The 16,335-nt window shown below is 36.0% G+C and overlaps 1 protein-coding gene across 1 annotated transcript in view; it reads left to right on the forward strand.

The window, feature by feature from the left end:
- The first annotated feature begins 6,517 nt into the window (after positions 1 to 6,517).
- Positions 6,518 to 16,335, forward strand: part of LOC121384076 (U3 small nucleolar ribonucleoprotein protein IMP3-like) — a 68,936-nt gene continuing 59,118 nt past the window's right edge. The window contains exons 1-2 of the mRNA XM_041514297.1: positions 6,518 to 6,711; positions 13,318 to 13,425. Coding sequence (XP_041370231.1) covers positions 6,575 to 6,711; positions 13,318 to 13,425 — 245 coding nt within the window. The 5' untranslated portion in view covers positions 6,518 to 6,574. The remainder of the gene's footprint in view (positions 6,712 to 13,317; positions 13,426 to 16,335) is intronic.

The following is a 16,335-nucleotide window of genomic DNA, read 5'->3' on the forward strand; positions in this document are numbered from 1 at the left end:
CAAGTGAGGTGAATCAATAGTATGTCTGTCCCTCTCTCCGTCTCTCTCTTCTCTCTCTCTCTCTCTCTCTCTCTCTCTCTCTGTCTCTCTTCTGTCTCTGTCTCTGTGTATCTCTCTGTTTCTCTGTCTGTCTATCTTTCTGTCTCTCTTTGTGTCTGTCTGTCTCTCTCTGTCTCTCTCTCTCTCTCTCTCTCTCTCACACACACACACTCTCTCTCTCTCTCTCTCTCTCTCACACACCTCTCTCTCTCTCTCTCTCTCTCTCTGTGTGTCTGTCTGTCTGTCTGTCTGTCTCTCTCTCTCTCTCTCTCTCTCTCTCTCTCTCTCTCTCTCTCTCTCTCTCTCTCTCTCTCTCTGTGTGTCTGTCTGTCTGTCTCTCAATCTCTCTCTCTCTCTCTCTCTCTCTCTCTCTCTCTCTCTCTCTCTCTCTCTCTCTCTCTCTCTCTCTCTCTCTCTCTCTCTCTCTCTCTCTCTCTCTCTCTCTCTCTCTCTCTCTCTCTATCAAGGCACGTGTGTAGGATGTTTTACCAGAGAGGGGTCGAGACATGCTCCCTTAGAAAATGGATTAAAAAAAGAAGATAATTAGCTTGAACAGGGAGGGGTTTCAAAACCCACCCCCTTCATATGCGCCTGCTATTTGTCTATTTCTGTATGGGCGGGATGTAACCCAGTGGTAAAGCGCTCGCTTGATGCGCGGTACTTACTTTATTACATATAATGTATAGGACTGGGCACAAGTTATCCAACTTACGCCGTTACGATGCCCTATCCTAATTACAATATAGTATATATAACAAAAATATCAAGAATATATGCATTCAAAACAAACTAGGCCTAAACACACAGACCAAACAACCCCCCACCCCACCCCACCCCAAAAAAAAAAAAAAATAATAATAATAATAAAAAAAATAAAAAAATAAATAAACGAAATCATTGTCCCTGTCGTAAAAAAAGAGAAAAGAAACATAAATCCAAAAATGTGTTTTAAAAACAACAGAAATGTTCTATATAAATATATATATATATATATTGAACAAAACATTTCTCAAGATACACCAAAGACAGCAATACATGCCATAGTAAATAATGTCGCCTACTCCACGCAGAATGACATTATTTGTTTTTGTTGGTTTATCCAACATAAATACATAAATCCTAAAATAAATCTTCAACTACTACTATTAGACATAGACATCCCCCCCCCCCCCCCCCCCCCCCCCCTCCACCCCCCCCCCCCCAAAAACAACCCCAAAAAACAACCCCAAATCACGCATAGTTTCGTAGGATAAACCAATCGAGAAAATATAATATATACGAGAGTATATATAGCGAGAGAACAATGACACTGATATGTAATTTACGATTTAACAATACATCTTTTGAACTATTTTGACTCTATTTTGTTAGGGCCGTAGCTAGCGAAAAAAAATCCGAAAACATTTATAGAAACTTAAAGACAATTATCTTCTTAACCGTTTAAGGAGTTTTAAACTATTAACTACTCAGTCCCCCCCCCCCCCCCCCCCCCCCCCCCCCCCCCCCCCCCCCCACCAACAAAAAATCTTAGCTACGGCGCTGTTTGTATGGAAAATTTTGAACTAATCGGAAAATTTGACTTTTTAAAAATTAAAAGTAGATTATAATAAAAATTTATATCAATATTTCGTAATATATTTACGTATTTCTGTAACTTTCATATGTAAATACACGATAATTGTTAAAAGTTAAAATGTATAAAACGAGTATGTGCATGTGCAATATGTGTCCCCCACACATCAAACGGAAATATTCATAACTATATGAACAACAACAACAACAACAACAAAAATGTTCCATTTTGTAAATGCTATTTTCAGTTATGTGTTAGGATAAGAGGCCGGATTTAGCTCAGTCGGTTGAATGCTCGCATGAGGTGCTTGCGTCGCAGGATCGAACCACCTGGGTGGACATATTCAGTTTATTGTTTTTTCTCGTTCCAACCAGTGCACAACAACTGGACAAAAGGCCGTAGTATGTGTTCCCCTGTCTGTGGAGAAAGTCTATATAAAAGATCCCTTGCTGCATTAGGACACATGTGGCGGGTTTCCTCTAATGACTACGAGTCAGAATGACCAAATGTTCGACATCCAATAGCCGATGATTAATTAATCAATGTGCTCTAGTGGTGTCGTTAAACAAAACAAACTGTTCAGATAACTGTGCAGTCAGTCATTTATCTTAGCATGTATTAGAATAGGCTATAATGTATATATAGTCACTTGTAGGACTATTTTAACTGTTTTCTTTTATCTAAAATTAAGTACCATTTTCAAACCAAACCAAGTCATTACAGACCTTTTAAATAATGGATCATACAGGCGTATATTTGTGTTTTTATTTATTATTATTATTATTATTATTTAATTTTTTTTGCGATCTAGCAATTTAAACGGTTCGTCATAACTGACTGTTATTTTTTTTCACGGTTTTCAAATGAGTTAAAGATTCCACACACATCAAACGGAAATATTCATAATTATAACAACAACAACAACAACAACAACAACAACAAAAGCAACAACAGCAACAACAAAAACATTTCCATTTCGTCTAAACCAGTTGTTAAAGGAAGGAAAACAAATATTCCAAATTGCGAAGAAATGATAATAAAGATTTCCAGACGTCTGAAATGGATGTTACGCCTACCTCTATCCTATTAAAACTATTAAAGGCGCAGACCCTAGTTTGAGCTTGTAAAAATTAACACTGAGTTTATAAGTTAATCTACAAACCTGCACACACAGTTAGTTAAGACTATAACAGAGAGAAGCTAGTCTGTGATGTTTAAATGGGGAAATACCGTCTAAAAATAACAAGAGCTTGTCTCGATAACCATTACTTCTCAGAAGAACGTGCGTTTCTAAAAATATGGAAAATGCATTTTGGGGTATTACGAAAAACCTGGATGACCAGAACTACTTCAGGTGTACAAAAATTAATATTCTAAATAGTAAAATGTACGTATTCTAACTTAAATTATTAAAAACGGCTCCAATAGTAAAAATACGTTGTAGTGTTTAAAAACTAGGGTCTGTCCCTTTAAGTGTCAATCTACACCGCAAAATAAATCCAAAACAGCAACATTTAGATATTCCATGCACGTTAACCAAATGTGTGTGTACTGAACAAAAAAAGTATATTATATATATATGTTACTGTAAAGAAAAAAAGTAAAAGAAACTTCCGATTTGTACATATAGTACCCGCTGTTTGTTGTGTTTTAAAGAATTCATTGTGTAATGAAATCAGGGTTTGGAGTCGGTATGCCTCGACTTATATAGGCAGTATTAGCCTTGAGCTGTATTATCAGGATTCATGAATTTTATCGATTATTTTTGCACTGTTAATCGTCGACAACGTGAAATTCAATTTGCACGTGCATGCATGATTCGACATGTCCCGTGTAGTATTCGGTCAATTTGTTTTACTTGTCTTACTAACATTGTTGTCAAGTGAACGAAAACGCTTCAAAATTTGTAAAAAAATTAACGTTTTTTACATTGTAGCATTTTTAGTATGCCAAGAATACCCAATAATTTACGCGAAAGGGCGATTGGCATGCTTGATGCTGGCATGTCGACAGAAGACGTTGCAAGGCATGTTGGGGGTTCTAGTCGAGCGATACGAAACCTTCGCGTAAGATTTCGAAAGACAGGAAGCACCAACGACTTGCCACGTTGTGGACGTTCGCGTGTTACAACGCGTGGTCAAGACCGCTATATCATAAACACGCATTTGCGCAATCGATTCCAAACTGCCACTGCTACTGCTGCTAACACACCTGGGCTTCATAATAACCGAATCATTGGGCAAACTGTTCGTAATCGTCTGCGGGAGAACGGTTTACATGCACGACGTCCTTACGTCGGATGCGTTTTAACGCAACGTCATCGTCTAAATCGTCTTAATTGGGCACATGTACACATTCGTTGGATGCGGCGACGCTGGAATGCCGTTCTTTTTTCGGATGAATCCTAATTTTCTTTACAACGTGGTGATGGCAGGCTGCGCGTCTACCGTAGGAGAAATGAACGCTATGCTGACTGTTGTGTTCTTGAACGAGATCGTTTTGGGGGTGGGTGTTGTGTCATGATCTGGTCAGCCATTGCCCATGGTTATCGTTCACCACTAGTCGTCATTGATGGCAATTTAAATGCTCAACGTTACCGCGATGACATTCTCGCTCATCACGTCATTCCTCTTTTCCATAACAACGCCAACATCTCGATTTTTCAGCATGATAATGCCACCTCTCATACAGCTAGAGACTGTAAATTTTCTTAGGACAAATAACTTTGATTTCATTGATGACTGGTCCGCTAAAAGTCCTGATCTCAACCCCATCGAGCATGTCTGGTATAGTCTGGACAGACGATTGAGGCGTCGTCCCAACCCACCCGCTAACGTCAACGAACTTCGTCAAGCGCTAATTCAGGAATGGAACAATATTCCACAGGCAGAAATCAACATTTTAGTCAATTCTATGCACCTGTGATGCACTGCAGTGGTCAATTCAAGAGGTGGTCATACCCGTTATTAAGTGGGTGTTGTTTTTTTAACCCCTACCACACTTGGTCAAAATTTCTCCCAGTTTCTGTTAACCTAAAGCCATGATTTTTGCAACAAACGATGCATCATGGAACACTCTTTAAAAGCATATATAACAATTATTCCCCCGGTTTGTTTTAATCAAGTTATGTTCAAGCAAAGTTAGCGGAAGTTTCTTATTTTGTTCAGTATATATATATATATATATATGCATTATACCACATCAAGGCGCCTTCCCCGTAGCACCTATAAAATGTACCTATCACTAAATACATTTTTAAAGAATGGCGTCTTTACTATTGAGTCTAGACGTTATAGCCACTAGGCCTAGTTTTTCTCCCATACCAAATCTATTGTAAAATAAGTGGAACACCAATTGTTGAAAAAGACAAAATTATTAGCGTTCTAGATAGGGATTAAATTTTTTATTGTATTGTATTTTATTGTACTATATAACATACACATTGTGTATATATGTACATGCATGTAATGTTTTACAATGACGTTTTCCCTATAAATACATGTATATATTTGGCGCCAGTAGTAGGGAAGCATAGTAGGTAGTTACAAGTGCCTCTTAACAATGCCAGAAGTAACTACTGAACACCCTCCGAAGTGGTCAGACTAAGCCCACAGCTAAAAGCTGATGGGGAATGACAGGTGTGTGGCAAGGATAGCCACACGAGACAAGCACATGTCGCGTTTGAAGAAACAAGGACTGGGATGTGGAGGTGGACACCAAAAGAAGTTGAAAGATAGGGGTCGCCAGATCGGGAAGATATATACGTTATATATATATGTATTTGAATTAAAGAGACAGTCCTGAGTTTCTTTAATTACTAAAATTACATATAAAATATTTTTTTCCTTCATAAAATACCAGTCAGCTGTATATTAAATGTGTTTCTGATCGCCGTAGTGTTTGTACTTGGTCAAACTTAAGTTTATTCCCCAATATACTTTTTTTTCGTACGTACGAAATGATTGGTTGGCCAAATCCAGCCTGGGCTGCTTACAAACATTAGAACGACCAAAAAACACACATAATATATAGACACTGATATTTTAAACAAAAAATGATATATTTTAGTTTTTAAAATATTTATTATTGTAGGAAACATCTCTTAATTAAAGGGAGTCTTTTTGGCGACTACGATTACATATTCAATACATTTTCTTGTTTAGATTAGCACTTTCTGTATATCCATTGTTTGCGGTCGTACATGCTATTGTTTTAGTCATTAAAAAGGCTATTGGATGTCAAACATTTGATAATTTTTGACATATAGTCTTAGATAGGAAACCGACTACATTTTTCCATTAGTAGCATGGGGCATTTTATATGTACCATCCCACATACAGGATAGCACATACCACGGCATTTGGTATACCAGTCGTGGTGCACTGGCAAGAACGAGAAATAGACCAATGGGCCCAACGACGGGGATCGATTCTAAACGGCCGCGCATCAAGCGAGCGCTTTATCACTGGGTTACGTTCCGACACACACAAGGCATCACACAAGACCCGTACTGTGGGCACTTTCGTCATCCAAAAAAGCTAATTTAGAAATATTCTAAAATGTCACTACAACCACCACCACCACCACTGCCACCACCACCACCGCTACTACCACCACCACCACCAACAACAACAACGCTACCACCACAACCACCACTTCCAACTCCGCCACCGCCACCACCTCCGCCACCGCCACTACCAACCACTACTATACCACTTTTATTATTATTGAAGGAATTTTGCTAAGAATATTACTGGAACTGTCTGCTGCCTTCTGCTACTGCAGCCTTGCCAGTTTTCACATTTAAATACTGTTTCTAAGGCTAAAAAACCCCACCTATGAGTAATGTTACCGGTCTTATTAAAATGGAAAAGTGTGGAATGAGACCGAATTTGTAATTGTCTCCCTTATTTTCTCGACACTGTTTCGATTTCCTGTTTACTAGTCGCACATGTTGTTAAAATGGTTCGAAGACTAAAATTTCACGAAAAGAAGTTGTTAAAGAAAGTAGATTTTATATCATGGGAAATAGACAACAACATACACGAAGTGAAGATTATGAAAAAGTACCACATCCAACGTAGAGAAGACTATGCCAAGTTAGTGAATAAAAATAGTTCAAACGGCTTGTCACTATCGAAAGTCGTGGTATTTTGCATTCTCGTTAAGCCAAAAGAGGTGTAATTTGGGGTGGGTGGGTTAAAATAAATGGGTACGAGTTTTTGTAAATACATCCGAACGTTCTAGCATGCATGCAAAAACTATCGCTAACCCTAACCCTAAGCCTGAATGCTGGAACGTTTGGAAGTCTTGCCGAGTTTTCTTTGCCGCTTTAAACTTAAAGTTTAAGTCAAACATACTTTAAAAATTTATATTTATTAACAAATTTGCCGGAGTCTGTGGGCATTCGAAATGATTCTGCCCCACTATATAATCAGTTCCAGATGATTCTTCCCCACTATATTATCGAATCATAGTCACTTCGTACCCAAGTCATATCGTACCATCCATTTCGTACCATGCTGCCTGGTCTTTTCATACCTTGGTCTTTTCGTACCATTATAAAAAGTCACTTCGTACCCAAGTCATTTCGTACCCTAGTCATTTCGTACCATTGTGAAAAGTCATTTCGTACCCTAGCCATTTCATTCCAGTATATAGAAAACGAATTGACTATAGCATAAAAGCAGTGGGTTTTGTTTTAAAACTTTATTTTGATAGTTTGAAAACCAGAACACATTATTGTGCAGCATATTGTTATTGGTACCCATAATACCTGTCAACTGTTATTTCTATTTTACCAGACAAAAGCCGTATATGGTATTTACTACTAACTGCCAACTGCGATTTTGTGTGAAATGGCTCCAGATAATTAGTCAAAAACAACAAAACAATATAATGGACCAACAAAATATTATTTATTTATTAGGTCTTCTTTTCAAGCTTGCTTATTTGCATGTTATTTGTTTAAGAAATAAACAATAACAACCATTAAAACATTAACTACCTTACTAATTGCCAAATTAGCCAATTGCTAATGTTTATATAAAGTGGCGATAATTTTTAGTCTTTTGCTGATAAAATATCCCTTAAATTAACCACAAATTTGTAATTTAATGTTATTTTGTAAAAGACATTACAGGGGTGATTGTTATAAATTGATATACCATGGTACGATATGACTTTCAGTTACGGTACGAAATAACCAAGGTACGAAATGACTAGGGTACGAAATGACTTTTTGCAATGGTACGAAATGACTTTTTGCAATGGTACGAAATGACTTTTTGCAATGGTACGAAATGACCAAGGTACGAAATGACCAGGGTACGAAACGACCAAATTACGTACGAAATGACTTTGGTACGAAATGACCATGGTACGAAGTGACTAGCAACCATATTATCAGTCCCAGATGATCCTGACCCACTATATAATCGGTCCCAGATGATTCTTCCCCACTATATAATCGGTCCCAGATAATTCCACACCACTATATTATCAGTCCCAGATGATTCTGCCCCACTATATAATTGGTCCCAGATGATGCTGTACTACTATATAATCGGTCCCAGATGATTCTGCCCCACTATATAATCGGTCCCAGATGATTCAGCTCCAGATATTTTGGTCTCTATTAATTTTGGCTCCATAACCCACTTTGTTTCGGCCCCAATTATTTCTTGATTTTAGTGCAGTTACGTTGTTTGATTACATGAGATTTAACCAGTAATTGTGTGTTTTGTTGATCATATTATGCTAGTGTTTGTTGTTTTGAGGTTGTGCATGGTTCAAGCACATCCATTGCGATCGTCACCTCAGATGTTTATATTTCGGTTGTATTGATCGAGACAATAATTGATTTGTTTTTGTGCTATGTATTTACAACATAAATTCATTTGTCATATAGTAAAAGTGAAAGCAGTACCAGCATTCAGGGGCCAACCAGTGGTAACATAATGTTTTTTAAAACCAAGGACTAGATCAATACAAATAATAATTGAAAACATAATGTTGAAACTGGATTTAGAGCAACCATTTGTGTGATAATATACTCATCAAAAACAGTAGGGGAACCTGAAATATTAATGTTAATATCAACTATTAGACCGAACATACGTTTTGACCATAGATATCCTAGTAAAGAACGTTCAGGTCTGTTTATCAACACACCGAAACACAATCCGTACTAGTAGTCTGCACATGCATCACACAGTTGCCCCGTACACGTGCACGAGGTGTCATTCTTGATTTTGACAATACAGATCACATTGTGTATTAAATTTAAAATTACGCAAGGCCAAACACATTAAATTATCGCAGTTGAGGTGATATATTAAATATATTCACCAGGTGTAGCATATATATATATATATATATATATATATATATATATATATATATATTACGAGCTAAAATGTACTTATCCCAATTATGGCTTATATTTTAATTTTACATACACAAACATAATGATTTTGCCTTGCATTAGGGACCAAAACATCCAATGCCAAATTGTCTGGAGTCATAATGGTTTTGAAATTAGAGCAGAAAAGTCCAAGGCCAATTATTCATTGGATCCAATTTTGTCTGTTTAACACTTGTGTTATGTTTATATTTTTGGAAATCTTATTTCACATAAAAACAAGCTAAATTCCAAAAGACATATCACTACATAAGGACGAACAAAAATTATTTCAATATATTTTGAAATTGATTATTAGTACTATTGAAGTTTGTACATACACAAATTGTTTTCCAGTTGAAGATTTATGTTTACTTGCAAAAGTTGGCTTGTAGTGTTTTGTGAAATTGATCCATGTTTCTGATAAGGCTTCTTAAAAAAAATTAATTAGTTTATCATCACTGTGTGCATGAAAAATTATTACCAAGCACTGAATTAAAAAAAAAATTTAATTAAAAAACCCACATAGATTCCAAACATGAGAAACAAGAGTACTGTAAAATACTTTTATTTTCACAGGATAAAATGAAAATTAGTCGGTTCGCAAGCATTTATTTTTGTGAATTCCCATCCCTCCCCCAAAATGTTTATTGTTTACAAAATACCGTAAGCTTACGCAAGGTGCTTAGGCTACCCCTGTGTGCTTTTTCGTAATCCTAAAAAATTTCTTACAAAAACTGAACCTTAAAACAAAATGGAATTTGAGAGTGCAATGCTAGTGCAGGTTTGATTAAAAGATTTTTATTACTGTCAAAATAATCATTGAGTATGGTTCATGATTGACCAACAAACAAAACCTTTAGTGTGAAGGCCCGCTATGAACTACAAGTATAATGTCACTGTACAATCCCAACCCGGATTGTTTTCACTTCCACATATTAACATAATTTGTGTGCAATTTAGAAAACAACTGACACAGAAATAAATAGCTTGTAGTAGATATACAACATCAGTAGAGCACATTGATTATGATAATTAATTATCGGCTATTGAATGTTAAACATTTGATAATTCTGACATGTGGTCACAGGGTTCTCATTCATCCAAAAATATTGAGAGTCCATGGACTCATGACCTTATATTTTGAGAGTCCATTAGGAATGTAGGAGAGTGCACATTTGCTGATGAATTTATATCCAATAAAATATCAAGTGAATTGTATAACAAACTGACAACACAAAAAACATTGACATTTAAATGGTTTTATGTCATAATAAAAAGTACATGAACATGAATACATTTTTTAATTAACCGGGTCATCGGACAAAACCCACTATATTTTTCCTAATGCAGCAAGGAATCTTTTATATGCACTTTTTCAGAGACAGGTAAGCACATACCATGCACAGCCTTTGGCCAGTTGTGATGCACACAGTACTGGTTGTAATGGAGAGAAACCCATTCAATTGAATGGATCCACAAAGGTGGTTCATTTCTGCGACACAAGCACCTCAAGTGAGCACTCAACCAACTGAGTTAAATTTCTCTCCCTAACTTGTAGTAAATTCCATAGAGTGAAAAAAGGCGCTCCTTGTGGTGTGGGAAGGTTTATAACTATGCAAAAAAACATGCACAAAAAACCCCAACCTTTAGCACAGCTGACAGTGCTGTAAAAAAACATATTTTCCAAAACCATCTTTCTGAAAACATCTATTGGGTATCAAACCATAGTTAGCTTTTAATGGAATACATGTAATATTAACAACTCTTGATTGAAAAATGTTTCAGGGTGTTATTAAACATGCAGTTCTTTGCACCCTACTTTCTGGTGGATTAGCCCCTGGTTATCACTACAAATAGCAAGCTAAGACAGATGATACTTGTAAGTTCCGTATGAGTCATCGTACCAAGTATTTTTGTGGTAAACCAAATGTATGTGTTCACTACCTTGTAATGCTACTTTCTTAAACACAAACCACCATATGCCTTTCCAAACCGATTTATGTCAAGATTGGTGAGACATCCTTAGACCAGCATAAAACACCACTGAAGATAATAGTGGGTTTTTTCTTCTTCACTGATATAAACTTGATGACAAATCATTCTTATACTTAAAAGTCATTGACCCTAGTTCTTGAGGTATCATGTGGTATTGAGGTATGTCATTGTACATAGTTTCTAGATTATGGTAGCCCCACTCCCATGGCTAGTTATATTCAATGTTAGGCTAGTAAATAACTACTATTTTGTTTGGTCAAATGTTGCAGTTAAGTCTATTTTGTAATATGAATATACTGTCCCCACCCCCCAATGTTAATGTTTTTAAGCTCTATTTCCCTCTAAAGGTGACATATCTGATTATTACTATTATTTAGTAAAATTGTATTAACTTAAAGTAAAGTAGGGCTAGTGAATTCTTAATTGTGCCTAGTAAATTTTTAAAATCACCGATCCCATGGCTAGTCGATTTTATAAAAATGATAGAAACCCTGCATTGTGCCTAAATTCTCTTTAGCATCGTTAACAAATAAAAAAAATTGAGCTACTAATACCAGGGTTGCCAATAACGAATTGGATTGTGACAAATCATAATTTAAGGGAGGTGTAAGTAATACGTAGCCGATCATATTAACACTACATAGAACTGGTGCTATTGAATTTTGAATGTCCCGTAGGATTGAGTTAAATTAAAAAGGAAAGTAGTGCGCAATTTCGTGAAGGAATTTTGGCACATTTGTGAATGGTTCATCGAAAGAAAAAAGAAAATAAAGGGAGCTACATGTTAATTTGAACTTAGTTTGCCAAGAGTAGCTCATAAACCTCCTTGGCAGACTCTTTGGGTTTTATGTCACCTCAGTGCTTGCAGTCTAGGATCGATCACTGTCGGTGGGCCCATGGAATATTTCTTGTTCCATCCAGTCTACCATGACTGGTATATCAAAGGCTGTGGTATGTGCTATCCTGTATGGGATGGTGTATATAAAAGATTCTTCTTTACTAATGAAAAAATGTAGCAGGCTTCTTCTCTGTGGGGTGGTGCATATAAAAGATCCCTTGCAACTAATGGAAATATGCAGCAGGTTTCTTCTCTAAGACTATATGTCAAAGATACCAAATGTTTGACTTCCAATAGTTGATGATTAATAAATCATTGTGCTCTAGTGGTGTTGTTGAACAAAACAAAAACTTTATGCCACCTCAACCAGTGTCCAACAACTAATATGAAGGGATTCGAACCACGCACTCTCAGTACGAGAGTCTAGCGCTCTACCAACTGAGCTAATAGGGAAATTCCCACTAGCTACTGCCAGTAGGAGCACTTTATACCAACACTACTACATACACATGTATGTTGTTTATGGAAATGTGGATATAAAAGATCCATTGCTTTTATTGGAAAAACGTAGTGGGATTCCTCTGATGATAGAAAGAAAGAAAGAAATGTTTTAGTTAACAATGCACTCAACACATTTTATTTACGGTTATATAGCATCAGACATATGGTTAAGGACCACACAGATTTTGAGAGGAAACCCACTGTCGCCACTACATTGGCTACTCTTTCCGATTAGCAGCAAGGGATCTTTTATTTGCACTTCCCACAGGCAGGATAGCACAAACCATGGCCTTTGTTGAACCAGTTATGGATCACTGGTTGGTGCAAGTGTTTTACACCTACCCATTGAGCCTTACGGAACACTCACTCAGGGTTTGGAGTTGGTATCTGGATCTAAAATCCCATGCCTTGACTGGGATCTGAACCCAGTATCTACCAGCCTGTAGACCGATGGCCTAACCACGCTGCCACCGAGGCCGGTCCTCTGAAGATTGTGTCAGATTTGAATGACCATATGTGTGACATCCAATAGCTGATGATTAATTAATCAATGTGCTCTAGTGGTGTTGTTAAACAAAACAGACTTTTTAACTTTTTGTGAATGAAGTATTCCATGTTTTTTTTGTTTTTTTTGTTTTTTTTATATACAAATGTGTATCTCTGATAATAAGAAATCCGAAACTGAATTTCTAATAAGAAATATTTTTTTCAGTCATTTTTTTTTATCTTAAAGTTCATGCATTTATTGATCACAAAAATATAAATTTAATTTACTTTTTATTTTAGCTTCAGATTATTATTATTAAAAAAAAAAAATTACTTTTCAGTTCATTTTCACAGCTTGAGTGTCATTTTTTAATAAACATCCTTAAAGTGCTTGTATGCTTTACGGAAATAAGTCTTGTTATATAAAATTAGTTTATTTCTATTTTTTTATCTCTCATTTCTTTTTTCTATTTTTTTCAGATATAATAAACTTTCTCGTCATATACGAGAGTTGGCTCGCAAGATTAAAGAAGTGGATGTCAAGGATCCATTCAGAACAGAGGCCACCTCACAGTTATTAGAGAAACTGTGAGTTTTGTTTTATTCTCCACTTTTTAAAGGGACATTCCTGAGTTTGCTGCATTGTAATCTGATGTTTCCGAATAATAAAATATTTCTACGATTAAACTTACATATTAAATATATTTCTGGTTTAGAATATCAGTGTCTGTATATTCAATGTGTTTCAAAACATGGGGGGGGGGGGGGGGGGGGGGGCACTTATATTTACACACTTTTACACTATTATAAAGCAAATATAAAGCAAAATATCTGAAAAGTGTGGGGAGGGGGGGGGGGGGGCACATGCCCCTCTTGTCCCCGCTTCCTACGCCATTGAATTCATAGTTGTTGTTCTTTGAAGTTCTGTTTCCAATTTTAGAACTTCTTTTTCCCATTCTGACAGCAACTCCTGTCTTTGAACTTCATTTGCTGTTCAACTCCACATCCATGTCCTGTCTCACCAAACATGACAAATGCTTGTCTCTTGTGGCCATCCATGTTATTCCCTCTATACATATTACATGTTTATGTCGATACTATTTGTGATTGATGATCATTAGTTGGTACTATGGGACAAACCAGCTTCATTAGTAACAGAGGAGTAGGAAGCTCAATATGTGTTGTATTGTGTTCATGCTGGGTTTTTTTTTTTGTGCCTCATTTATTTCAGAAAAAGCCTCCCTCATGCTGTTACTGTACCAGGACTTCTAGAATTTTTTATAAACTCCACTAGCCATGGGATCAGTGATTTTTAATATATACTAGCCATGCTTAAATATTCACAAGCCCTACTTTACTTTTAAGTTAATACAATTTTACTAATAGTAACAATGTCACCTAAAGAGGGAGATCGAGCTTAAAAACACTATGATCAGGGGATGGAGGTGGGGCAGGATATTCATATTTACAAAATGTACTTAAATGCAACATTTGACAACTTTTTTTCACTAGCTGTCGGGCATGGCAATAGTAGTTATTTACTAGCCCAACATTGAATATCACTAGCAATGGGAGTGGGGCATAATCTAGAAGCCCTGTGTACGTTTTCAGTATTGTGTCAGTATTGTGTCAGTATTGTATTATTTTATACCAGTATTTAAATACTAGTACTGCATGAATTAATGTCAGTATTCTCAGTGTTAATATTAACCCACATCTTAATGTTATTAAGCATCAGTATTGTTCACTGGCAGGCCTTGCAATTCAGAACATCTTGTGATGTCAATTTAGTTCAGATAATAGCAACGGTAATACTAGATAATGATAAAAATGCAATTGCATATCGATTTCTAACAGATAACTGATCACTGTTGCTAATTTCATGGTGCGGACTTGTATCAGTTGTTGAATCAGTACAGTTTATGATATCTGCTGATGGTGTAAAAAAAATTCATAATTTTATTAAAAATTGTAGTTATATATGTGTGTTTTTTTTTTTAGCAATTAGTTGACAATATATTATTACATAGGGAGGTGAGATAACTCAAGTTTATAATTTTCCAAAATGGTGTTTGAATTATGCAGATGGTGTTTAAACAATATTTATTATTGCGACATTTGCTTTTTTGGGATTGGCTAAGAGGCACATGCCTATATTAAGGCCTCTCCCTAAATGTTTACTAAAGATGTTTCGTACATATATATGGCCAAGATAAAAATTAAAAAAATGTACAACAAAAAAATTTGAGAGAGAGACGGACATTGACACCTACAGAAAGTTAAAGTTTGTTTTGTTTAATGACATCACTGATTAATTAATCATCGGCTATTGGATGTCAAATATGTGATAATTGTGACTCGTAGTCATCAGAAAAAAAATTGACATAGAGGGAGGGAGGGATTGGGTGTAAGATAATTACAGTATTTGGAAATGGGGTGAAAGTAAAAACAGCGAATGGTTGAGTTATATCAAAACATTTACTTTTTATAATGATGAGCTACAGAGCAAAACAGCTCTATTTTTTAAAAATAAATTTAACATACTGCCAACAGTGAGCTAATTTTTATAGTAAAAAAACACAATCATTTATTGTGGTTATACCAATTCAAAATTACAGTAAATACCGTACTTGCAATTGTTACTGTAAATGGAAAACGGTTCCAGTATTGGTTTTGTTTATTGTTCTTCGATTAGGCACTCTTGTGGCTTAATTTATTCTCTTTCCCTTTGTGATCAGCTTTCTCTACTGAATCCATTCAAATGTTTAGCATTCTTTTTGTAACACTCCCAAAGCTGTACATTGTTGTTGTGTTCGTACAGACGTTGGTGCTGGTGAACAGACGGCTTGCCAGCTTAATCACACTTGTATTCGTATTTTATTAATGTCTCATTAAGTTCGCCTAAGAATCTTTTTTTAAAGAGACCGTCTTTTATTTTTATTAACTCGTGGCATGGATCAAAAGCTTTGATTTCTGGTTTTTTGTACGGTATGTTTTGCTGGGAATGTCGTCGTTGTTGGCTTTTTATTTCAGTGTTTTCAGGGACCGCAGAACAGATTTTGCGTAGAAAATTCAAAGAATACATTTTCTTTTTGAGTATTGACAAAACGGTGGTGTCTTTTTCATAAATGGACAGTGAATTAGAATATTCAAATAGGACTTCAAGAAGTTGGGGTTATAGATTTTGTTGTGTGTGCGTTTGAAGAGTTATTTGAAATGCATGCCAATGGATGTATGGATGGATGGATAGATGGCAGGAAGGATGGATGGATGGATAGATGGCAGGAAGGATGGATGGATGGATGTATGTTTTCATAGATGGAAGGAAGGGGGATGGATATTGATGCATGTGTGTACAGACTAGTTATATAAGATGTTAGGGAATAATTTTAAAAATTTCATTTGTTTTCATTATAAATTTATTTTCATTGTAAATTTGTTTACTGTGCTGTGGAATAACAGATAATGTGAGCCCTTGTCAGAATACGTTTTTATTCA

Source organism: Gigantopelta aegis, chromosome 10, assembly GCF_016097555.1.
Source record: "Gigantopelta aegis isolate Gae_Host chromosome 10, Gae_host_genome, whole genome shotgun sequence".
In the NCBI taxonomy this organism is placed as follows: domain Eukaryota; kingdom Metazoa; phylum Mollusca; class Gastropoda; order Neomphalida; family Peltospiridae; genus Gigantopelta; species Gigantopelta aegis.